At 40.9% G+C, this 27,560-nt stretch overlaps 1 protein-coding gene across 10 annotated transcripts in view; it reads right to left on the bottom strand.

Moving 5' to 3' along the window:
- The window catches only part of inpp4ab (inositol polyphosphate-4-phosphatase type I Ab), a 56,437-nt gene extending 29,263 nt beyond the window's left edge, over positions 1 to 27,174 (bottom strand). For 9 of the 10 annotated variants that reach the window (XM_057338670.1, XM_057338665.1, XM_057338669.1 and 6 more), the window contains exons 1-3: positions 27,052 to 27,174; positions 1,137 to 1,333; positions 250 to 294 (exon numbers count right to left, since the gene is read on the bottom strand). In XM_057338670.1, the coding sequence (XP_057194653.1) occupies positions 250 to 294; positions 1,137 to 1,221 (130 nt within the window). In that variant the 5' untranslated portion in view covers positions 1,222 to 1,333; positions 27,052 to 27,174. The remainder of the gene's footprint in view (positions 1 to 249; positions 295 to 1,136; positions 1,334 to 27,051) is intronic. The other variant, XM_057338661.1, reaches the window with a different exon arrangement.
- Between the last annotated feature and the right edge of the window lie 386 nt (positions 27,175 to 27,560).

The following is a 27,560-nucleotide window of genomic DNA, read 5'->3' as shown; positions in this document are numbered from 1 at the left end:
GCGAATGCTTCAGCAGTTATCTTCACATAAGCAGTACAGTAGGACACAGAGGTCTCGTAGAAATATTTACATGCCTGTTTAATGTCATTTACAGTCTTAAGATCTGACCTGATTGCAAGCTCAACTCCTATGTACCCAGAAACATTTGAATAAAAATAACAGTTTTTCTTTGGGTAGATTGTTTATTTAACAAATTTCTGTGTGTGTGACTTTGAAATTGGTGGAAACATAGAAAAAAACTAAACTGACCAAGACTGAACTCCAATACTGGCTCATCCGGGTCTTGTCTGTTTCCTACACAGAGAAGAAAGATATTTAAACTTGATTTCGATCATATGCAAATCACAAAATATTCAACATTAAAGCAATCTCAATCTCACTGTACTACATATGTACTAACGGTGACACCCTACTAAGACTGAACTTTGCGCTACATGATACAAAAACATAATGAAGTAATATAACCAAAATCGCACCGCATATAGCAAGCACGCAGACTTTTGGAACTTGTCATTCTCTGCACTGAAAGCAAGCATGCGACGGAAATAAGGGTGAAAGGGAGTTTTTGACTGTTTAAATGTTAAGATGCTTTATTGCATTCCTCCTTTACATGCGGTAAATGAAGTAACTTTATTGGTAGATCATTGGTAATGAACGTGCTGTATTCCCGTTTGTAAAAAATAATTCATTATTATATAGTTTTAAAAATAGTTTTGAGGCGAGATCTGGTCTAGTATTGTATGGCACAGCATTGTTACGTGATGTTTAAGGAAAATGTCCAATAATTTAACTATTTGTGGCTTGTGTTTTTAAATCCCCTGCATTTCAGACATTTTACATAAACACAATTATTTGGCATATTGTGACTTGAATCTAGCTCATTACGTTTTTATTTTTGTTTATTATAAAGGTATATTCTGTTTTAAACAAATTCTGTAAATTAATGTTTGATTGTTTTTGGTGCATCGATGTTGCACTGTACCCTTGTTATCCACCTGGTGTCTTCCCCACATGCGCGCACACACACACATCGCGCGCAATTCGACTATCAGTCGACTATAGGCAAGACGTGACAATTCAGATTCGACTATGTAAATCCTTAGTCGAGGACACCCCTAATAGGTACCATTGTATACCTGCTAATGCTAGGCCAAGCATCTCTGAGGAAAGCTCCTGTGTGTCTGCTCTATACACCGACCATGGCCGTTCCCTCCGTGACATTGTGGCAGGGTGGTTGGGAGAGTGTGTTGTGGTTAGAGTAACAGGAGTGGTGGAATCCCACACACACAGCCTAGTATACACTCCTGTGTGTGGCTATTCCCTCCTCTCTGATCTGAGAGAGAGAGAGAGAGAGAGAGACAGAGAGAGAGGGGTAAAAATAACATTTATGTACAGAATGTTATTTATGAAGAGAATTTTCTCCATATAGGGTATATAGAATAGGACAAAGGGTCAAAACTAAACATTTCACACACCACAACAGGAGAGCAAGAACCAATTTTAGCCCACATCCCTGGGCTGATATAAAAATATGGGTTACTGTAATTCACTAGTTTTCATTATCTGATATTATTTCAAAAAGATAAAGGTGCTTGTAGCAAAGTTCAATGTAGGGAAGGAAGGAGGCGGGAACCGGCATCATTTAAACAATAAACTTTAATCAAAATAAACAAACAATAACACGGAAGTAAAAGGCCGGCAGCCACTTCACGGTCGACTGCCGGCCACACAAACATAAATAAAACTTAACATTTCCGGGCCCGGTCCTCTCTCGTCGGCAGTCCCGTCGCTCGTCCTCTTATGCTCCCTAGCTCCCCGTGAGGCATGCGGGACCGGTGCGCGTANTCCCCGTGAGGCATGCGGGACCGGTGCGCGTACAGCTGATACTCATTATCACTCACGCCACCGGCCCCGCCTTCCTGCCCCACGGCTCTCGTCCCGCCTTTCTCGCTACATTAGATTAGATTAGATTCAATTTATTGTCATTGCACATGTACAAGTACAAGGCAACGAAATGTGACCTCTGCATTTAACCCATCCAGAGAGTAGTAAACACACGCACAGCAAGTGGTGAACACACGTACCGCCGGAGCAGTGGGCAGCTGTCACTGCAGCGCCCGGGGAGCAAGTAGGGGTAAGGTGCCTTGCTCAAGGGCACCTCAGTTGTTACCCTGGGAATCGAACCGGCAACCTTCTGGTCATGAGTCCGACTCTCTAACCATTAGGCCACAACTGCCCCTCACAGGCCGGGGGGTACCACCGCGCCTGTGCTTACTCCCCCCCGGGGGGCCCCCCCCTGAGAGCCCCAGCGCCTGGGGGTACGCACCGACGAGACGAGAGAATGGAGCCGGGAGCACCCCGAGCGACAGGGACGAGAGGGGAGAGAGGAAAAAAAAAAAAGTGGTCCGGTTCCCTGACACGCTGCCGCTCGGTCCTCAGCCCAGCCGAGGCTCCTCCTCGCGGCGCTAGGTTGTGGTGCTGGACGTCCGGCGGACGGCCCGATCCTCCGGCCGCCTCCTGGCTTCTGGCTGAGGGCAGCCGGCATTCCCGCGCTCCCTCCATGGCCGCCATCCCACCTCGTCCCAAGAGCACGGCCGCGGGCTCTCCGTCCCCACCGAAACCTCTTCGTTCCAGCACCACGATCTCGGGCAGCCGCTGGCGGAAGCCCTCGTCCGCGCTGCCCGAACTCCTCAGCACCGCGAGGCCGCTCGGCGGCTAGGGCTCCTCGGCAGCATGTCCCTCCTTCCTCCCGGTTTTCGGCACCAATGTAATAAAATCAATTTAGGGAAGGAAGGAGGCGGGAACCGGCATCATTTAAACAATAAACTTTAATCAAAATAAACAAACAATAACACGGAAGTAAAAGGCCGGCAGCCACATCACGGTCGACTGCCGGCCACACAAACATAAATAAAACTTAACATTTCCGGGCCCGGTCCTCTCTCGTCGGCAGTCCCGTCGCTCGTCCTCTTATGCTCCCTAGCTCCCCGTGAGGCATGCGGGACCGGTGCGCGTATAGCTGATACTCATTATCACTCACGCCACCGGCCCCGCCTTCCTGCCCCACGGCTCTCGTCCCGCCTTCCTCGCTACAGTGCTTTTTTTGACCGAGCGTCTATCTGCAGGCCTACTATGTCACAGAAAGAACAAGCTTGTCCAGTAGGGACAACGATTCACCAGTAACGTTCACCAGATCGTCCAGTAACGATTCACCGTGAGCCAGTTGAAAATCGATTATAATGGGCCCTATTTTAACGATCTACGCGCATGGTCTAAAGTGCATGGTGGGCTTTTCCAAATCCACTTTTGTTAGTTTAACGGTGTAAAAAATTGTTGGCACGCCAGGCGCATGGTCTTAAAGGGCTGTACCTATTCTCGTAATGAGTCATGGGTGTGTTTTGGGCGTAACGTGAAATAAACCAATAAGAGTCTCATCTTCCACTCCCTTTAAAAGCCAAATACGCTTGCACCATTTACATGGAGTTTGCAAGAGCTAAGACTGAACGCTTCTCAAGATGGAAACGGATCTCGCGCACAAGCAGACCATCTACGGGGACAAGCTGGATATTTATATTTGTGCACACAATAATGATCCTTTACATTTGAATCCTTTAATTACTCATATTTAAGGTTTTTGTGCTGCTGCACGTCCCTGTGTGTGTAATAGCCTAAGCAGAATGTGCGCTGATTGTGCACCTACCTGTAGGCACGTATTACTAACGTACTCTTTAAATAACAAAAAATATTGAAATAGCAATCTAAATAGCAATGAGCCTGAACACACCTCGTTTTCAGACCAGCACGTCCATGGACGCACTAATGAACGCAAGTGCATTTGCAATTTAAACAACGTGGTGCAGGATGTGAAAATGATAACTGCGTCGGGCTGAAACTAGCAAAATACACTTGGGGCCCAATATATGACGATTCAAGTCAGTTGAGATGTTATTTGAATCGCAATACATGATTTGAACAGAAGGGGATGCTGTGTTTACTGCAAACTTGAAAACGTGGATTTGCTGACATTTCTTAAATGTAAAAAAAATCCAAGAAAAGCACAGACAAAGACATTTTATAGTTTATAGTTAGACTTTTGTATTATTCATTTTTTATTGGATTTGAAATTTGTTTTAAAATTGCAGTTTAGTTTTGCTATTTGACATAAAATATATTTTTATTTTACAAAGAAATGTGCAGCATTTAAGAAATAATAAAAGGACAGTTGTTCATTTCTAATTTGTCTCAACTCATTTCGTAAAAATAAATTCTGAATAAATTGTATCGTGAGATCAATATCGTGAATCGCATCGTGAGCTGAGTGAATTGTCCAGAAAGGAACAGTTTTAAAACATTGCACAGCACCACTGCAACTTCCAAATATGACATTTAAAATAAAAAAATCCTAGCCGTTTGTTAAAGTATCTCCTTCTGGGTTTATAAAATACACACAGAACAAAGCCAAAAGACTATTATTTTGTCATATTAATTGGAAAATAGCAGAGTAGAAACAGACATTTAGAACAGATAAAATCAGGGGACCAGATGGCTTTGCTCTGAAGAATCTTGTCCAAAAAACGCCCTCCTGTCATCTCCCATCAAATCTGAATATGCAATTTTAAATCTATTAGATAAGAAAGAATACAAAAAACCACCACACACAGGAACATCTGGCGCAGGACCAGACACCTCATATTCATCAAGAGATTGAGAATAAAGTTAACATGTTAATAGATATGTATGACAGACCCTAGCCTGCCCACATCATCCTCTTTGAGTCAGGAATAAACAAGATAAGCCCACTTTGAACCCCAGTCTCTATGTGTGTTCTTAATGTTTTCTTGCATCTGCATTCGCATACATAGATATATATACACAATACTGCATCTCAGCCATAGACTGATAAACAAACAACAGTGATGACTAAACACCGTGTGTATAAAGTGAGTGTGTATGCCTGTATGTGTATGTGAGTAGTGTGAGTTTGGATGCAGTATGTTGTGGCAGCTTGTTAACTGCATGTTGAGCTGCAAGCACGTGTCTGTGCTGTTTACACATGGGGAGAGAAAAAAAAGAGTGAGCAACAGAGAGAGAGATTGCCCTCTTCAACTCACTGTCTTCATTTATTATGATTTTCTTGTGCATCCCTAAAAACCATCAGTAAAAACGTGAGGTGAGAATTAGACTTGGGTATAATTGTCATATAATTTGGTAAATGTCATGGATTTCAATTAGATAACACTATACAAATGAATGACAATTAAAATTCCCAGTTCTGCTCAGCTGGCCATTTCCGTGGTGATTTTTAACCATGTTGTTGTCAATCTCTATGGCATTTTTCTTTCATCATTGCTGAAATAATAAAACAAGACTTGCGCTATGAAACGAGTGAAGCTAGTGGGCTAAGCAGTACGCACTTTTACTTTCCACTGGCATAACCTACATCAGGGCTAGTCAACTGGCGGCCTGCGGGCCAAATGTGGCACGCCAATCATCTTTACCTGGCCTGCCTTAAAGAGTACATTCCTCGAGATCCTAAAAAATACATTTCATGAAGTGTTTAATTTTGCCGTGTTTGAATGTAAGCAATCTGCCAAGTTGTAAATCCGAAGGTGAACGAATAACAAAGTTATTAGCTTATAAAAAAGGTAATCGACTCTGAATCACGCGAACAAGCCATGACCTGTCCGAATCTTTAACCACAATGTACCTACGTCACTAGAAAAATCCCCGCCTACTGACTGCGAAAACTTAACTCTCTCCTCCCCAAACACTGTACTAGCTCGTTCATGACGTGTGCATCATGTCTAAGAGAAGCTGTGTTCTATGTAGTGAAACTAAGTCAGTCTTATTTTCACTACCAAAGGAAGAACTTCTGAGGAAAAAATGGTTACTATTTATTTTTCAAACGACACCAAAGGAGTATAAACCGAACGTTTTACTTTGCGCGCGTCATTTTACCGAAGATTGCTTCATCAATCTTGGCGCCTTTACTGCAGGATACATTAAACGTCTTTCCTTAAATGATGTTGCAATACCAACTTTATTTGGACCTGTAAGCTCCACCGAATCACAACCTGTAAGTGTGACTCTTTATTTTTGTCTTTACTTAAAATTAAATTTGTGTGACGTTATCTCATGTCTGTGTTTAGCTAACGTTACCGTTATTTTTGGGGTTGTTACTGTTTGTTTACCTAACGTTAGCTATAAACTCGTTGCGCTAATGTAAGTGTTCAACCATATTAACTCGCAAAGTCTTTATTTCAAGAACTGCGTGGTGTATTATAGTTATAATAACATCTGAAGATACGAACACCGTACACTGTATGCCGTGATAACTAACTGTTACAAGAGAAGTGTCTAAAACAGTCCTTTTTCTTACTGGCATCTGTATAAGGATTAAAGAATGATTCGTCAGACTCGGGCTCGAACTGGTAAGGTAAAATCGACGCCATCTCTCTCTATACACTGTTAATATCCAACCACCTGCAAACCGTAATACAGCAGTAATGATAGGCGGTCCATTTGCGACACATGCTGAACGCGTTTGACCAATCACAGCAGACTAGACCATTTGACCAATCACAGCAGACTAGACCATCTGACCAATCACAGCAGACTACACTATCTGACCAATCAGATCAGACTACGCTGGCGGAAAGGCGGAGATTACACAGATGAATCGCGGAACGAATCATTTGAGAGTCAGTCAAGAAGTAAGGTAATAAAAACTGCTTATTATTACGAAATAATAGTATTTTTACATCATGTATGTACATAAACTTGTTGTCGGACACTCCATAAACCAAAATAAGCTCTTAAAAATATTGAGGAATGTACTCTTTAACATTTCAAATAAGTGGAGAGACTTTAAGAATAGTGAGCTTTAAGAAATGCACGTCCTGAGACGCTTTTTTTTTTAAGTCCAAAAGGCTGCTACATTCAATACAAAAGTAATTGCCTCAGCTCAAAACGACATACTGACGTCTTATAAAGTGTTTTGATCGGTCTGTCCAAGAAACAAACGTAATGTTATTTACAACGTTATAATCAGCAATCCACAGCCACAGGCAGTCGGTTTGCGCAGGCAATAGTCGCGCCCCAAAACGCGTCTTGTGCCCTTGAAAGTAACTGCAGGAAGGGTACACCACGTGAACGGTTGTCTCAGATAAGGGAAAAACTATGTTGTTCTTATTACTGCATTCATTATTTATGATTTAAACAGCTAAATTGATGAAAAATAGCTGTACAAAGGATCTGCTCTTTTAAGTGCGTGGGGCACATGATTGCGATTGGAATTCACCTGAAAATGCGATAATAGCGTTCAGTTTCTGCACAGACCAACTGAACGCCAGTTTAACGTCAAAGCGTAGGGATTGGCCTACTTTTGTGCTGAATGTATTCGCATTTTTTACTTTTATTAATTCAACCAAATATCTTCATAAATATCTTCTTGAAAAAACAATGCCACCCACATCTTGGATGTACTGGGGGACTGGGGGTGAGTAAATTAACAGCAATTTAATTTTTGGGTGAACTAACACATTAAAAAATATAAAACACAATTAAAAAGCCAATTTCCCTTTTAATTAAATATCATAAAAAGGCACAAATACCGGATGCAATATTTTTGTGCATGTTTTAATACAGTGGTTTTCAAACTGGGGGCCGTGGTCCCCTGGGGGGCCCAAGATGGGTCCAGGGGGGCCACAGTTCTTGTGGCATTTTATGAAATGTAGACATTTATCATACATTTTGTGCAATCAAACAGAACAATAATACCACCAACCAAAATAATTGATGTTCCAGCATTGTATAATTGATGTCTTTGGTTTAATTTAAATTCTAAGTTTAAGATCATAAGACTTTATTTGGGGGAGCCACAAAGCAATACGACCCACACAAGGGAGGCCTTACAACGAAAAAGTTTGAGAACCACTGTTTTAATATATGACCTATAAATAACAGCAACAAAAACAGTATAAAAGGGACAAAGTGCAATAAATAACAGGAATACAAATTAATAGAAGAAATGAGGATATGGTAAAAAACTGGCCCGCATCCTATTTATACTTTTGGAATCTGGCCCTCAAAGAAAAGTAGTTGAAGACCCCTGATCTACATGATCTATCTCTGCAGGTTCCTGTGAACCAGAAGTGGTGGTATAGCACATTTTTCAATAATGCCAATTGGTTGGAGCTAGAAAAGTATTTCATTTAGAAATAAAACTAACAGCAGACTGGCAGTTGGAAGGGATGGGTTAACAGATGTTTAGCCCAATCCGTCAAACTGAGAAGGCTCATCACTCCAGAGTGGAAGAACATTTTCAGATTTTGATGAAAACTTGAATAACATGAATAAAAACTTGTCCTGTTTTATAACATGGCATGTTTTTTTTTTACCAGTTTGTTGTGTTTTAATCTTCAGCAAATCAATCCAAATAAACAATATTTTCATTTGGGATTTGGGAGAAACTTTGTCACTAGTTCACAGAATGAAACAAAAATGATCGTTTCAACATGCACCTATAAATAGTAAATTCAGAAAAACTGAAAATAATTTTGGAGTCGTCTCTTCCACGGCTGTAATAAGCCTGTTCTGAAATCTCTGTTCTATTGCATATTATCTCTGTAAAGGTTAGATCTTAAACTAAGCAATTTGCCACTGATGCAATATACAGTATATGACCTTTACTGAATCAAACTTATTAAAAGAAAAAGTTTAGAAAAAGCAATCTGGAAAGATGATACTTTTTACAAATTTAGGGGAATGGAAAAAGGTTCATTTTGAGGTTGGATGAAACCAGCTAATCTTACTAAAACTGCCTGATTATGCAACATTTGTAGAAAGAAGTTTATTACAATTGCAGACAGTTCTCTCTTCAATCAAATATCACATATCTGGAGTGAAACTTCTTGATTTTAATCTCAGTGGGTCAAAAAGAGACCAACATTGAGCATCATATATAGCTCCTGGAGACCCCACCAGTTATATGAGTGAGATGAACTGGAACAGGAAGACAGGGAGATCTTTTTCAGATAATCCCCACAGACTACCTGACACACTTTTTCTTCATGCGCCCTGCTGAAAATGGCACACTAATTCTAATGGCCTTCTCCAAGCGAGAGTAAAACCAGAGTCCAATGTCTTTCAAACAGCAAGAAACACTTTGACAAGCAGTGGTTTGTCTTCTCTGTGTGTCTTAATTCTGCGTAGAGGGTAGCGAGAGCTGAAGTGAAAGCATTTTTCACTTCTTCTCTTCTGCTTCTTCTTTTCTCAAGAGCAATAAAGAGGAACTCAATACAAGATGCAGTTATGTGCCATGAAACCACCTTAAATGGTCAGAGATATTTTTGTCTTTGTTCGATCCACCTGGGGCGACAGCAGTCCAGCCCTGATGATTGCAGACTTTAATTGATCAAATGTTCTGTGTGATGAATAATTTCCACAAGCCTAAGAGGTTTCACATCAGTGAGATCACAGTGTCCAAGCCAAAGATATGCAACATTATGCTACCAGCTACAGAGCAAGGCTCTCATGGTAAAAGACAACCATTATATTGCTTTTAGGGTTGTCATGATACTATATAAACATATCAATCACCACATATCTACCTGTAGTATCATAATATTGTGCAGTGTAGTGGTAATTCATATTTTAAAGGGGTCATATGACACGGCTAAAATGAATATTATCGTTTGTTTTAGATGTAAAGCAATGTGTATACATGATTTAAGTTTCAAAAACGCTGTATTTTTCACATACCGTGCATGTTTGTATCTCCTCTTTGCCCCGCCTCTCTGAAAAGCGAGGTGTGCTATGATTGCCCAGTTAACCAGTGCGTAGTGATTGGTCGAATACTGCAAGCGTGTGACGGAAATGTAACGCCTCTTACCATATTTAGAACATCAGGTTCTAAAGCAATTGTACTGACAGGTACACCCACCTTACTTGCGCCATATGACCCCTTTAAATCTAAAAAATGAACCAAAATTTCCTGAACGCACAGATCTAGATGAAAACAGTCTAAATTTTGTAATTCTTTATTAATGAGAATAAATAAAAACTCATGACCAATCATACAAAGGGCATGAAGCTACCCACATGACAAATACTGTGTACCCAAAAATGAAAATTCTGTCATCATTTACACACCCTCAAGTTGTTCCAAACCTGTATACATTACTTTGTCCAGCTGAACACAGAGGAAGATATTTGGAAGAATGTTAGCAAACAGTTCTGCACTGTAAAACTTTGCTATCATTTTGCAGCAGGTTTGCCAGTAACTTACTGTAGATTTGATAACTACTTAATATTTTCCTATAAGTTCTGGTTTTAGTTTGAGTTAAACTTCCCTTTAATCAAAATTAAAACACTTTGACTTTTGAGATCCAAAATGAGCAATAAGAGACTGGTCTCATTACTGGCATTACACTGCAAAAAATTACATTCTTCCTAAGCATTTTTTACAAATATTTAAAACGTCTTAAATTGCGACACATATACATAACAAGAAAAGTGATGAGTGAAGATATTTAGTCTTGTTTTATGAAAGAAAATATAAGAACTAGGTAAGTTTATGTTTAAAACAAAATTGTAAATTAAATCTGCAGTAAGTTACTGGCAAACCTGCTGCAAAACTACAGCAAAGTTTTACAGTGTGGGACATTATTTACTGTCATAGTAGAAAAATTAAAATGGTAGTTAAAGGTGCCCCGGAACCGTTTGCTTTCCTAAATTCTTTAAAATATCTCATTTTGTGTTCAACAGAACAAAAACAAATATACATATTTTTCTACTATGGTAGTGAATGATGTCTCAGAACTGAAAATTGCTAGCATTCTTCCAAATATCTTTCTTTGTGTTCAATAGAACAAAAAATAAATAAAGATATGGAACAACTTGAGGTCAGAGGGCAGAGACTGAAGACCGTAAAAGGGTAAACCCAGTTTCACAGTTTTCAATGTTTCATTGTATGATTGCCAGACCTCAAAACTCTAGTCGTCCTCTTCTCGCTCTCTCTCTCTCTCTCTCTCTCTCTCTCTCTCTCACACACACACACACACACACACACACAGAAATGACATGGCAACACAGTGAAGAGAGTTAAGAAGGTGAGTGGCCTGAAACCCCCTCAAATGCTCTTCTGTATCTCTGGTTGGAACATCCCACACAAAGAGTTAACGTGATCCAGAACTGATCATCTCTAACACACAAGTCTCTCTTTTCCACGGCCCACACACCCATCTCATTTACAGCTGCATCACTTCCTCCCACACACATTCAGGTAAAACTTTCTCAGTTGTTTAACCGAAGTGCTGTTTATAATGCCAAACAAACCATTTTAAATGTCCATACATTGACTAGTCTACCACAAGTAGGTGGACTCTTGTTGTCTGTATCCCATGGCTTAAAAGGAACATTACTCTAGTGTTTGTTAAAGTGGCGCACATAGCTTCCACTATCTCCAGATGGCCCTTTAAGCATCAGGGAGACACTGATCTATGAGCTGCTCCAGCAAACACTGCACTAAGAACCGTGTGTGTCTGTGTGTGTGTATTACGTCTGTGAGTAAGGGAGTGACAGAGAGACGCCTTGTGTAAGCGTGTATGCGTTTTTTTGTGCAAGAACAAAAACCATCTACCCCTCCATTTACATGGCCTGTTCATCCAATCCGAGTTTGCATAATTTCTTTAGAGGACAACCACAGATGTTCCCCTTTGAGATGAAAATGAGCATCAGCCATCTCTCACCCAGCATGGGCACGTAACACACAACAGTATTCTTGTTTTATTTTTGTGTGGCAACACATTTAACATGCTTTAAACAGCAAACCAGGTTTTATGGAACCAGAGCTTTTATAGAGGGTATGATGGACGTGTCGTCACTTTACCATGTACCAAGCACGCCGGAGCAAAATGACTGCTTACAATATTAGGAAACGCAATTCCACGCAACATTTCAGTGTCCAGGAACACCTGATTCCTTTGTAAGTCATAGGGAAGTCGGAAGGATCACCGTCGAGTCCAGCTGCTTGTAATTTTTTGTGGTTTTTCTGCAACAGCTTCATTGCCTTATCTCGTCATTAAATTAATACATATGTACCTATGAATAACCATTTCATTTGAAGCATACTGTATGTTTTATACACTGCAAAAATAGCATGTATTTCACCAATATTCCAGAATATTCAGCAAGCTGACTAGTAAAACTACACAGTAGGATGTACGGTTGAAAACTATACATATAACATTTTCCCAAGACACACGCAAGCATGAATCTGGCGTCCTCCATTCTTTCCAACAACAAAGCACCTGATCGCAATCAGCTCAGAATCATGACATCGGAAGTGAGAATTATCAAATTTCAGAGAGCACGTGAAGGCAGTATTAGTCCAGGTTTCTATGTTTCTCCTATTCTCCTCAGCCATTTTGCTGGGTGCTTTGCCACCAAGAGGAGCGTGGGAAAGTGACGTCAATGCATACCCTCTATACCAGTGGTTCTCAAACTTTTCAGATCAAGTACCACCTTTAAAGGACTAATCGGATGAGCACTTTCAACAAGTTGGTATGATTTATTAGGGTCTTCATGAAATGTCTGGAACATATTTTGCTTAAAAACACTCAATGGCTGTGTCAACAAAACCCTTCTTGCCTCGTCAAAAACAGCTATGCTCAGAGCAACCCGTTTTGGTGCATGTCTCTTTAAATGATAACGAGTTACAGTTCACCCCACCCCCCTTCCATCCGGCGTGTCAACACAACACACGTGTAGTACTGCCATGGCAATGGTTTAGGTAAATTAAGTTTCCTGAACTCCTCTGAGGTTAGTTTCATTTTAAACGTCTCAAATCATTCGTCCGGAGACTAAAAAATCCGTCACAGCAAACAGGTTGTGCGTATGCATGCCTAAAATCCACGGAATGCGCACCTGCAGATCTCAGCGGAATTATGTGGATTTTAGCGCTCGTCGTTGACAAGTTATAACGTTACACACACAACGTGAGAGCATAACTAGTATGCTGTGACAGATTTTTCAGACTAAGGACGAATGATTTGAGACGTTTAAAACGAAACTAACCGCAGTATTCGCCCCTGTTCATTAGCAAAACAAACAGCTTGCCTCAGCTGAACATATTAACGCACATAATGTATCAACATACATACAGCTAAACTCCAAGGGCCCATTTGCCAAATAACATATAAATATAGAGTAAGTTTAACACTGGCTTTGAATGTTCTATTTAGCCCGTGACTGACTTAGCTCCCTTCACTATCATATGCTAACGTTATCCTCCTATATATACGGTACATGTACTTCAATTCAGACTGTTGTTGATGAATTCAGAATCAATTCTGACTACTGTTGATAAATATTACTTACATCGGCAGCTTTGTCTCGTTCAGTAGGTCTCAATCCCTCTTGAGGAACAACTTTGAAGCTAATCCTGCTTGTACTGTCCCAGGTTGATAAAGCAAGCCGGAGCTTGAAGTGATTCGCGCAAACAAGCAGGTATTTACTTATTTACCTATGGCAGCGCCATGGGTGGGAAATGTGTAGATTAAGGGGCGGTAATATTATAATAAGATCCTGCTTTTACGTCACAACAGGAGCGAAATCTGAACGGCTCGATTTCTCACATGCTTGGAGGGAAAGGCTCATCAAAACAAACTTACTGGGATCTTGTTATTCACGTTTTTTGGGTTGCTAGATGCACCGGGGACCCGATTATAGCACTTAAACACAGAAAAATTAGGATTTTCATCCGATGACTCATTTAATAAAACTAGTTGCTCCAAGTACCACCTAATGACCGCCATAGAAAATCATATGAATAAACACTCAAATTAATAGTAGAGCTGTGAATCTTTATCTTTACACCTGGTCCTCCAATTCTAATGCATTATTAATAATACAAACTTTACTTTACTAGCTGTTTTCAAACTAAAGAACATGTTTTTCAAGTTAGTCAGCAGTAATAGTGGACACAAATCACTTTTCTGTAGTGCACTGTAAACAGGGCTCTGTAAATGAATTTTATAGGGGATTTATTAACTTTGTGGGGACTTGCAGAAAGACTACAAACCTATATTAAAGTCAAGCAATGAGGAAAGAATATTTAACAGAAGATAAATAAATATACGTTTACTTAAACATCAAGACAACAGCTGTACTGTATATAACAAGCAGAGACTCTTTACTCCCTTTACTCACAAGAGCGGCTCTTGTCAAAGCACACGTCAAAACTAAATCGCAACAGTTGCTTCATTGATTTAACCTCGAGTAGATGCAGACACGTGTTGAATTAGCACTTTACAGCAATAACAACAGTTTTACACAGCAGTTGAATTGAAGAAATACATGAGAAGCTTAATTTAAAAGCAGCTCATCAGAAGAGAGAGTGAGAGACTCACAAGCTACACCGACCAATGATAAATAAACAATAATTCATACAACTATATTATAATTCCACATAGGCTGAGTGTACAAGTTGATTTTATAATGCCTACATTTTTAGCATTTTGTGTTATTGTGAATAAAAGACAATTTTTCCCTATATATTTCATCATTGCGGATTTCTTTAAAAAAGTCTAAAAATCTTGTCTCGTCTCGTGTCTCTTCTCGTCTCATGAGATAAGTGTCTCGTCACACCCCTAACGTAAGGTAAATTAAAATATTCAGTATTTAGTTTTTAATTTTCTGTCGTATCATGTACCACCAGGGGTCTCTTCAAGTACCACTAGTAGTACAAGTATGGCGTACCACAGTTTGAGAACCACTGCTCTATACTGTACATGTTTATAGAAATGTGGAGGAAAACCTTTGAGCTATACATTATAGTACTGTAAACAGTACTAAGATTGATAAAAAAATGATAATAAAAATAAATTAAAAATCTTTTGTGAAAAGAAAATATTCTGAGAAATGTCTATGTGGTTCAAAGGAGAGGTTTTTTTCTACTTTTACACAAATGTAATATAAATCTTAGGGGTCCACAGAATGTGTCTGTGAAGTTTCACCTCAAAATACACCGCAGATCTTTTATTATACCATGCCCTAATTGCCCAGTTTTGCATGCGAGGAGAAATGCACTGTTTTGGTTGCTCTTTAAGTGCAAATGACATGCTAGTCTTCACCCCCTTTTCAACAGATAACGCAGCCAGGGGCAGGCTGTGAGCCTGTGCTTCCTTCGACAAAAGAAGTGTCACATAAAGCGAATAAGAAACGCTGTTTCCGTCTTTAAACACCATACACATTGTTTTCTGTAAGCGAACAGACTCCTAACAAAGGCGTCATGTTTTCTACATGCGAAATTACACATGACTAGGGATGTAACGATTCACTCAGCTCACGATGCGATGCGATTCACGATTCTGATCTCACGATGCGATTTATTCACGATTTACTCACTATTTATTTTGAAAAAATGAGTTGAAACAAATTAGAAATGAACAACGTCCCTTGCATTATTTCTTAAATGCTTCACGTTTCTTTGTATGATAAAATAATGTTTTTATTTCAAATAACAAAACTAAACTGCAATTTTATAACAAATTAATAATAGAAAAAGTCTCTTTAATATAAACAAACTAATACTGTCTGTGCTTTTCTTGGATTTTTTTTGCATTTAAGAAATATCAGCATCCACGTTTAGGTTTGCAGTGAAAATAGCGGCCCCTGCTGTTCAAAAAATGTATTGCGATTCAGTTCAAGCCTCAACCGATTTGAATCGTCACTCATTATAACCGATTTTCAACCGGCTCACGGTGAATCGTTACATCCCTACACATGACAAACCGGTCGCGTATTTACAAACCGTAACAACGCTTTCTATAAGTGAAAGTACCCATGACAGACCCATCACGTGTTTACAGACCATACACACTGCTTTCTATAAGTGAAGATACTCGAGACAAACGCATCGCATGTTTACAGACCATACAAATTGCTTTCTATAAGTGAAGATACTCGAGACAAACGCATCGCGTTTTCTCTAAGTGAAAGTAACGTTACACAGGACAATCCCGTTGTGTGTTTACAAGCCATACACATTGCTTTCTTTGCTTGAACGGACAAACGTTTCACAATGACGTTTTACCTACTTTTAAGTTGCCACAAGTCCCTGAGGTCTTACTTAAAAAATAACGGTACTTACAATGTCTTTATTTGCAGCTTTGCCTCGTTCAGTCTGGTGGATTTCCATTGAAAACAAAATAAATCCATTGCTCTCCTGTCAGGCTGGGAACAGTGTTCTGTGCTGCTCTGTGCAGCCAACAACAGAACACTTCACATGCTTTGCTTACTTTTGCCATGGTGTCGGAACTAATTCACATATGTCGCTTGCGAAAACAAAAATGGCGGCAGCGCCATGGGTAGACACGTTCATAAAAGGGGGCGGTAATATTATAATAAGAACGACTACCTACATCAGAAAGCGAGCGATATCTGAACGGCTCGTTTTCTCACAGGCTTGCAGAGATAGACTCACGTAAACAAAGTTACTGGATTGTCATTTTTCACGTTTTCTGAGTTGGTAGATGCGCCAGACATTTGATTATAGCACTTAAACATTGAAAAAGTCTGATTTTCATGAGATGTCCTCTTTAATGTCCATACAATGGAAGTCAATGGGGTCCAGTGTTGTCGGTTACCAACGTTCCTCAAAATATATTTTGTGCTCTGCAGAAGAAATGAAGTCATACATGTTTGGAATGACATGAAAGTTGTAATGGTCCTGTCTGCCCCATTGTGTTCCCCTGCCAGCTTTCCCCGTGTTTTCACCCCATGGACTCACATTCACTGAACCTTTAACAGTCACGGACTACACTCCCCATAATCCTTTGCACCAGTTCGTCACCATCTTTGATTACACCGGCACCTGAGACTCATGATTGCACCCACACCTGATCTTCATTCCCTGGACTCTTTATATTCCTTGTGTTTTGTTCTGTTCAGTGTCAGGTCTAGTTGTACTATGTTTGTTCTAGCTCAGACTACTTTGTATTCCGTGGATGTTACCTTTTGTCTCTTGGATCATTTACCTGTGGATGTTACCTGTTGTCTCTTGGATTACTTACCCGTGGATGTTACCTGTTGTTTTTGGATTTACTTACCTGTGGATGTTACCTGTTGTTTTTTCTGGATTTATTCACCTGTATTCTGTTAACCTATTCTCTGCAATAAACTATCACCAGTCCCCTTCAGTTCCCTGTGTGGCATCATCCCTCCGAGACCTGACCTAAAAAATTGAGAATTGGGTGCAGTACCGGTCTGCAGTGGACGTCCCGGTACTTCTGCTCCAGGCCACCAAACCGGGGAAGCGCAAGCCTGCTCCTATTGCCGTGGTTGTGGTGACGTTAGGCTGCGTCCTTGCCACAGCATTCATCAGCCCCTGCTTTCCCGGCAGCACCGCCAAGGCAGCCATCAGCCCCTGCTCCTCGTCTCCCGATTCTGACGTCATGGCCACAGCACCGTCCCCTGCTCCTCGCCTCCCAGCTCCGCTTACTGTCTGGCTCCCGGTATGGCCCGCATCTCCGCGGCTGCCCGAACGGCCCGCACCTCCGCGGCCGCCCAAACAGGCCCGCACCACCGCAGCCGCCCAAACAGGCCCGCACCTCCGCGGCCGCCTGAGCTGCCAGCACCATCCTGGACCCCTTGAACCCCGGTGCCGGTAGCACAGTCCTGGAGGCTCCCTGTCCCTTGTATCCCGCACGAGCCTCCCTACCTGTTGTTTTTGGATTTACTTACCCGTGGATATTACCTGTTGTTTTTTCTGGATTTAAAACATCGGTAAAAGAAACCTACTACTCACCAAATCCACAGCACCTCGCAGGGCGGCCAGTAAATCTAGCAAAGCCCACAAGACCCCCAGCTCGTCTCGCTCGACACCGCCTCGTACAAGATCCGGGCCTTCTCACACAGCTTATCGCCGTGACGGACCATCAGCGAGCTTGGAGGCGCCACAGGCAACCGGGCCCGCACCAGCTTCCCAATGTCGCCTACCCGATTCATCTACTCCTTTCCCTTTTTAATGGCCCCGAGCCCCTGTAGCAGATGCTAGCGCGAGGATGCCTCCGCTAGCCACTCAAGCTACTCAAGCTCTCCAGCACTCACTTCCTCCATTCACAAACCCCTCCCCCTTTCTGTGGAACCCAGCTCCAACAGCCGACGCTAGCGTGAGGCTGCCTCCGCTCACAGCACAGGCTCACTCTTCATTTTCCTTTCCCCCTTTTTCTTCCCACACCGCTGCTTTCTTTCCCTCTCTAGCCACGGGGGGCGATTCAAGCGTGAGGTTGCCTCCGCCGTCAATCGCAGCCCTCGGCACTAACGCTAATACATCTTTTCTGCAGTCTAAATCTCCATACTCTCATTTCACAGCAACCCCGCTCCCCGCCCCAGCCAACGCCACTGCACTCGAGCCGCCCCCAGTAGCCCAGAACATCAGGGCTCAAATTCTAGCAGAAATTCAAGATGTTGGCTCCAGAAGCGGACCAATTCCAAACGCCAGTACCTCACTATTCCGAACTAATATTCCCATAAACCACCCTTTAAAGCCCCTCCTCGATGCATCACTCAACTCCATCCTCCAAGCAGTCTCTCCCAGAACCCTTCAAACCTATGCAACCGCTTGGAGATGCTTTAAAGCATTTCACCTTTCCTACAACCTACCGTTCCCTGATTTTTCCCTTCTCTCCACATCCTCATTTATCACCTACCTCAACAACATCAAACGACTCCAAGCCGGAGTCCAGTTTTTCAAAAAAATAATTTTCGGCTCTCAATCCCCCGAAATAAATAATTCCCAAACTTCCCTCCTAATCAGAGGAATTCAACGATCCCAACCCACCCGCCCTGATGCCAGACAACCAATAACACTAGATATTCTCACGAAATGTATCCATACCCTCCGCACTAGCTATCTGCCCATCAATACTGCCCGTACACTCGATGCCATGTTCATCTTGGCCTTCTTTGGTTTTCTTAAATGTTTCGAACTCACCATCACATCAAAATTCGACCCAAAAATTCACCCCACCATTTCAGATTTATCCATTCTCGATAGAGAAACCATCTCCTTCCTAATCAAACAAAGCAAGACAGACCAGAAAAAAATGGGCCATTTCATTCACATATTCAATTTACCGTCACCAATCCAACCATACCAAACCATTCTTGCTTATCTCCATCAGAGAAACACTCAAGCTAAATCCCAACTCGAACCTCTATTCATAGACGACTCTAACAAACCAATCACCCACTTCTGGTTCCAGAAACACCTCAAATCCGTTCTCCAGCAATCAGGCTTCCCAGCAGACAGTTTCTCTAGCCATTCATTTCGCATCGGAGCAGCAACCTCAGCAGCCCAGAAATGTCTCTCCCAGAACCAAATTCAAACCCTTTGGCGATGGACTTCAGATGCTTTCAAAACCTATATCCGAACCAGTCGACTCCATATTAAAAAAGCCCACCAAATCCTCATCAGCTAAACCACCCTAATGAGGCTCAGACGCCCGATGCAGTGAGTATTGAACCCCCGTCGGATGCTGCATGAGCCCTCTCAGTCTAACAACTCTGCAGCGAGTACTGAACTCCCGCCGAATGCTGCAAGAGCCCTCTCAGTAAAAAAACTCTTCATTCTACCCAACTACTGGCGAGGCCCAACCATCCGACACAGTGAGTATCGAACTCCCGTCAGATGCTGCATGAGCCCTCTCAGTCTAACAACTCCGCAGTGAGTATTGAACTCCCGCCGGATGCTGCAAGAGCCCTCTCAGTACAAAACTCTTCATTCTACCCAACTACTGGCGAGGCCCAACCGTCCGACGCAGTGAGTATTGAACTCCCGTCGGATATCACAAGCTTTCCCGGTTGAGCACACGGCCAAGCACCCTCACTTTCCTTGCACAAACCGAGGCTTAACCTTCCGACGCCGTGAGTATTGAACTCCCGTCGGATATCACAAGCTCTCCCGGTCGAGCACAACCACTCTTCCCACCCAACAAGGCTTTCCCGTCCGATGCCATGAGTATTGAACTCCAGTCGGATGCGCAAAAGTACTCCTCTCTTTGCACTAACTCCCTGCTTTGCACTTTCCCCCATCCCTTCTTTCGGTCAGTGGGGTCCTCCTTCCGACGATGCGAGCTGCTCCCGTCCAGAGATGTCATGAGCCTCCCCTGATCGAACTAAATTTCCTGGCCGGTAGGGTCCGTCCATTCGCCGCCATGAGATGCTCCCGTCAAACGAACCCTCCCGACCAGGATCAGGCTCATTTCCACGCCAGCCTGCCAAATTCCAATATTATTTGGAGGTAAATCGCTTGGCGGCTGTTCGATAATTAAGTTATTTTGGGGATGCTCTGGGTTCGGGCCTAATCCCGGGATTTCCGATCCCGGGAGCGGGGCCGGATCCCGGGCTCGGGCCAAATCCCAGACTCGGAGCCCTCCCCTCGGTCAGCTCGCCAAATACGCATATCTTTTTATACCCTTTATCCTTTATGTAAGTGTGAACTAGTGAACTTCTATTTCCTGTGAAACATCTGCTGAAGAAGCCACAGCCATAAACATTAACCTTTCTGATCTCTATCTTTCTTTGCATGACACTTCAAACTAATCTTGAGATTTCTTTAAAAACCCAACAGCTCAACAATGTCAGATAAAGATAAACGTTTTGTATCAATGTTGGACAATAATTCAGAGTGTAGGAGTGTTTACAAAGATACATGCAAAAGAATGAGTGCTTATGCATGTATATGTGCAGATGGAGAGAAGACGGCTGTTTTGCACAGGCTAAGAGGTCTTAAGGGAAGTGGTTTGATGCAAGTATCACCACTTGTAGCAAAGCGTCAACTTGAGGAAGTAGATGAATTTGAATCAATGTACTGAACCAGGGTGATGACATTCTCTATGGACAATGATGCAATAAGTACTGTCTTAACAGCCCCAAAAAAACTCATGGGACAGCAGATCTTTAACTACATTGTGAAAATAAACTTCGTTGAGGATATAAAAGGAAGTGCATGACTTTGATCTCGAAACCAATGTCTGAAATGTAAAACACATATTCAGCAGGTTTCGCTCTGCCTTAGGCCTAGTCCACACGCACACGGGTATTTTTATACGGGTATTTTCCTTCCTCATTTAAAAAAAACCCTGCATCCACACGATACGCAAAAATACACTTTAAAGCGCTGTCAAATGCATGCCAAACCAACAGGTAGCGATATAACCCTAACCATAAAGCCGTGTTGGCCAATCAGAAGCCTGGAATCTGACTTCAGACAAAGGAGACAGCGGCACGCATTCCAACGTCATACACCAAATCTCCATTTCTAAAAATCTTCACCCTGGCAGGGGTTTTCAAAAAATTTGGTTTCAGTGACCGAGTACTGCGTTTGTGTGTGGACAAACAACCAAACCGCATAGAAAAAACAGCGGTTTTGAAAATACACGTATTCGTGTGGACAGGGCCTTAGTTGGGCTGGGCGATATGACCTAAAAAAATCTGATTTACGATTTAATTTGATTTTTCTGTTTGATGTGCTGCACTAAATTGGTCATACTGCTACCTTTGCGAGCAACAGACTTCAAACACACTTTGCAGTGGGGTGTTGTTTGTTCTGCATCTGATGCCGCAAAACCGAACCAATTCCAAATTACGGATGACACTGTGCCTTTCTTGGCAGGGCCTGAATTTCGTTTTTATCCTGGGGGAAATTCTAAATTTTGACACATCCGTTTTAATTTAAACACCACATTTTTTAAATATAATTGTATTAATATTAAACTTTTAACACAATAAAAATGACGAAATTTGACATATTTTAAAACAATAAATTATTCCTTTAGTTTTTTTTGCAACAGAATCAAATCTAACTTTTTACCAATTACCTATATAATGTGAAGTTCTACAATTACTCTACAATAATTATATGCATAACAGTAGTCAAGTTACAAACTAAGCAGTGCATTAAAAAATCATATATGGTACACAATCATTTAAATGAAAACAACAGGCTTTGTGGCAGTGGTTCTGTACATGTAAACGGGCTTGAAATGCGTTTCAGGAAATGGGCTAGAGAAAACTACATCATCAGATCATTCCGCTGATCTATATGAGAGTCTGTTGTGTTCACATGTCGTTATGACAGGTTGACATTATCGCCTTGATGGTGGAGTGAGTGCGAGAACTGGCGGGAGAGGGCGCCAGACATTTTTGGCCTTTAATACAGATGATGCCATTTTCGACAGAAGAAACTTCGGCGCATCCCTGCGCTCACCACTTTATTGTGCGTACAGTTGCGGGGGAAATACACTGCGCATAACATTATTTTCGCGCGCATAAAATGAAGAAATGCGCAGTCATACGTTCAAACAGTTAACAATATGGTTCTATGGAACTTAATTTAAATTACATTTGAAAGCCGAAAATATTCACAAACGGCTTATTATCAATGTTCAAAAGGTTTGAATCTGTGCGCATTGCATTCACTCGAGCAACTGTAAATAAGATCAGTGTGACGCATCCCACGCCGATGCGAGAGATGGAGACCGGTGCTGATTGTGCGAATAAAGACAGCCTGTTTCACGTGTCATTTGTTCGTGTTTGAGTATTTTTTCAAGATTAGATTTGAAATGAAGCAAATATATGTTGTGCGGGAATGTCTTGCATTATTAAAGCTAGACTTGCGGGAATGATTATATGCGCAATCATAATTCAAGCCCTGATTGAAATGTTCTTTCCTGCTCGCTGCCATGTTGTTTGTGTAACGTATCTCTACTGGTAAACGCGCGGGGGCGGAACTAACGTACGGGAGCCCAGAGGGGAGCGTCGGCTGATGTTAAAGAGAAACTCGATTTTCATTCAAACAAATCGATGTAAACTACACATTCGAGTAAATCGATAAAATCGATTTATCGCCCAGCCCTAGGCCTTAGTAAGCCTATATGCCCAAGAAGGATAAGTTTAGAGGTTAGGAGGAAAAGATATAGCTCTCCACTAACACACACAAGCTTGGCAGGTACTGAACTCTTATTTCAGAGAGGTGAATCTAAAAGGGATGAAAGAAATGGATGTGTGCCATTTTGGCATTAAATAGATCACTGCAGACAAACATTATGTTGTACATTTATATACTGTCTTGGGGTTCCTCTGGTTACTTCTGGTGACAGAAGCTGTGCAATTAATGTAACCAAATATAGATTTAGAGAAGAAAACCTCTTAAGAGAAAAGTTTTAAAACACCTCATTTCATTTACTTTCCTTCCTCAATTTTTTTTAAAGACTAAGATGTAATCAGGAACTATTTGTTGTTTTGCCAATTCTCAAAGATTCAAACAGCGCGTCATAGTCAGAGTTGGACATTTTAACTCTCAAGTACATTTTCAAGAACCTGTACTTTATCAGTGTTTTTACTTTTAAATCACTACATTATAAAGCATATATAATTATTTTAAAGGTCCAATGTGTTTATCTACATTATAAAGCATATATAATTATTTTAAAGGTCCAATGTGTTTATCTACATTATAAAGCATATATTATTATTTTAAAGGTCCAATGTGTAAATTTTGGAGAATCTATTGACAGAAATGCATTATAATATACATAACTATAACTAGTCTTCAGAGGTGTTTAAAAACCTTACATAATAAAGCGTTATGTCTTTATTACCTTAAAATGAGCTATTTCTATCTACATACACTGAGGGGCCCCTTGCTTGGAATTCGCCATGTTGTTTCTACAGTAGCCCTGCAAGAACAAACTTGCTTTTCTACAGTAGCCAGACAAACTGCTCTACAGAGCGTGTTTTGTAATTACGTTATCTTCTAAAATGTGACAACATCTTAGTCCCTAGTTAGCCAACGGAGTACTTAGAAAGGGAGTGGTGAGCGGTGGAGTGAGTAATTGCTACAATTGATACAATTTGCAACCTCACGGCTAGATGCCGCTAAATTGCCTTGCCTTGCCTTTTAACTCCATTAAATTTCATAAACACACGTTGATGTTTTTTAAAATTACTTTAAAAATCTAGTACATTCTTATCTTTACTCAATTATTTTTTACTCAAAAATGTAGTAAAAGGTACAAAACTGAAGTAAGAGAGTAATAGATTTTTTATGCACTTTAGTTTCAAAGGTAAAATAACACACTGAAAGTGTAGTGGGGTTAAAGGTAAGGTATATGCTTTATAATGTATGTTGTAAATTTTTTCCAAAGTAAAATCACTCTGATAAAGTACCAATACTTGGAAAATGTACTTGAGTACAGTAAAAATACTTGTGCACCAATCTAAGCAATTCTGTCTTTACTAAATAACACATTAGTCATTTGGTGTTTAGGTGTTCATAGAAGTTGGGCTTTTTAGCATTTAAAACTGTATATTTTACAAAGCTACACAAAGTCAACAGTTAACAACAGCACAATGTTACATATGACATACAGAAGTATGGCTTACATTTAAAATAAATACAACAGCATTTCTGCTGGTATCCTAGAATAGTATGTTAGTCACTTTAAAACAGTAACTGTTTTTATAACATATTTCATCCACCATTGCTTCCAGGACTCTATCATCTACATGACTGTTGAAGGAACAGTTCATGGAATGGTCTGCATCAGGACCAGAATTACATAACACCCTTCCCTTAGCACAGCATATGGATGAGGACCACGTGCAACGTTTACAACCATCACTAAAGTGCTTTCTGGGGCAGAAACATAAACAGATATACTCTCATTTCAGCTCCATGTGGACTTGTAGTACCTTATATCCCCCAGGATATATCAATAACACAGAACTGTTGCATAACCATCAGTCATTTTGAAGACATCACTGTATGTGAAGTAACATGCCCTTGTCCAAATGATGTTTAGGAGTCTTGGGAAGAAATTAGACACTTTGCAAACCTGACACAGGCCTACTGGCTTTTTCCTCATGAGAAAAACATGTCTTAGTGATGGTAATTCTCAAGAAGTAAATCTTCTGAAGGTGTCTTCAGGTAGAACAGTAAAAAATAATCAGTATACTCAGTCTGAGAAATGTGTTAAACCAAAGGCCTGATCTGGTAGGAACATCTCACAGACATGCCTGACTTTAAAGGGAAAGTTCACACAAAAATGAAAATTCTTCCCTCATTGAGTCTTCCCCATGTCATTCCAAACTTGGACCTTCTTTCTTCAGCAGAATACCAAAGACGGCATTCTGAAGAATGTTGCAACAACATTGACCCCCACTGACGGACACAAAACCACGGAGACATTTCTCGAAATATCTTCATTTGTGTTCCACAAAATAAAAAGACACTCATGTAGGTTTTGAATGACATGAGGGTCAATAAATGAAAGATTATTACAATTTTTGACAGTGAACTATCCCTTTAAATGACTGTGACATGAGACTGAAACACTGATCTCAGCAAAGCTAAATGTGACTCGGGCTGAGGATTGTGAGGGTGAAAAATAGTTCTTTTTATTGACTGGCTAGTTTCAAAAACACAACAGAACAGCGCTACAGTAACCTGTCTTTGTCTGACTTTCAGATGAATTTAATGCTAATGTACGAGTCAAAACAAGACACCTTTTATAGGATAAACTACAATTATATAACATGCAAAGACATCCATCTTGCATACAGTTGGGTAGACCCTGGTATATCACATTATTAAAGGGGAATTTCACCCAAAAATCAACTTTGTGTGATTTTTTACTCACCCACATGACGTAACTGAGCCACTATGCGCGGATGGACCAATTTAACGATGTCTTTAGTACTTAGTCTGGACCTTGGCAAAAACTGACACCATGATGTCTATGAGGAGGCCTGGAAATCTCTCGGATGTCACCTAAATATCTCTATTTGTGCTCCGAAGATGCTGGAAGTTCTCTAAACATGTTTAACGTCATGTGGGTGAGTAAAAATCACACAAAAGTTGATTTTTGGGTGAACTTCCACTTTAAGTTGAAATGGGATAGTTCAGCCAAAACTGAACATTCTGTCATCATTTACACATCCATTAGTGTATGTCATTCAAAACTGTATGACTTTTAAATTTAAATCATGAAAAATATATTTGAGTTTTTTCATTTCAACAGTCAAAGAGGTCCTTCATTAACTTCCATTGTATGAACCAAACACAAAAGAAAGGCCACTTCCAAAATATATTCCTTGTGTTTTGCATAAGAGAGATAAACGCATATAGGCGTAGAAGACTCAAGGAGTTTAAAGTGAGTAGAAATGTTATTTTCTAACTGCATTGTGCCTTATGTCAAACTTTATTTAAGGTAGGCTGCCATGTGCCCATGTTTTCCTCTCAGCTGAGTAACCTCCACAAATCACCAAACCAAGCCTGTTCAAGCAGACAGCATTTATGCAACAACGTCTGACCTATAATAAATCAAAATCAAACATGGTAAACCAGACACCACATTACAGAATGTCTGACCAGCTTTTGCACATGGTCTGTAGGAGACTTTTTTACTCTGGCATATACATTTAACGTTTGAATAAACAGACCAGCTATTTCTATCTCCTCGTGCATACAAAATAATCCTCACCAATATTGTACAACCCAACCCCTTAAACAATAGCACACTTGATTATTAAGACAACGTCCAAGTTATAAGGCATACAATGTTTACAAGTTTAAGATAATAACGTGGATTTTGACAGTTCTGGGAACTGGATTTCACTTCACAATAAAATATCTAAGCTAAGAAGAACTAAGAAATAGCTAAGAAAACACTGGCCCTTCAAGTCATACTGCATTCATACTTTAACCTTCCTTCCGCAGTTCGTCGCCGACAAAATACATTTCTAGGCTTTTCGCCACAAAGAATCGTTAGTAGCTTTCGTTTCGGCTGGCAAATCGGGTAACCCACAATTACAACACGTTCATGTCATGACGGAGTGGATCAAAACAAACGCAACTTATTTCTAGTTCGGCCGTCTTGCGCACCACAGAGCACAGAAACAGTGCTTACTGCCGTTTTTCTGGTTGTGTAATCATCAAAGAGCCTCAAAACTCTTCTGGATCTTTCACGAATAAAGTATACTCACACGTCAGTGGGGTACTATGTCAATCCATATCGCCATTGGGAGAGTTGGTGATGCTTTCGAATCTCTATTGCCAAATTCCACAGCTCTGCCTCCTGCGCTTCTCTGCGCTGCTGCAGCGTGTGGCCCCGCCCTTGTGAGTGACGTTTTCACGTCCGGTCCCGCCCTTTCCACGCGCACTCTCCGCAACTACACGTGCAAGCGCGCTCACTGGGCACCATAACCAAATAGTCTGTTGTAAAGAGACAATCCAATCTAAAATGAATCACAGGATTACAAACGTGTGTTTGTTTAACTCGCTGGTTTGTTTTGTTTGGATTTAATGTAAAATATATATGCACGATCTTTAAATGAGGGAGTTTTTAAATTGGTCCTTGACAGAAAATGGGTAAATTCTTACAATGCTCAACAATATCATATGAACCTGTAAATTAATATCTTATCGTAATTTCCCCTTTATTTGTAAAATTAGGTCTCGATAATTTTCTGTTTCACTGTTTTTACGTATACAA

Source organism: Triplophysa rosa, linkage group LG7 (assembly GCF_024868665.1).
Source record: "Triplophysa rosa linkage group LG7, Trosa_1v2, whole genome shotgun sequence".
In the NCBI taxonomy this organism is placed as follows: Eukaryota; Metazoa; Chordata; class Actinopteri; order Cypriniformes; family Nemacheilidae; genus Triplophysa; species Triplophysa rosa.
This window is presented reverse-complemented; position numbering and strand designations above follow the sequence as displayed.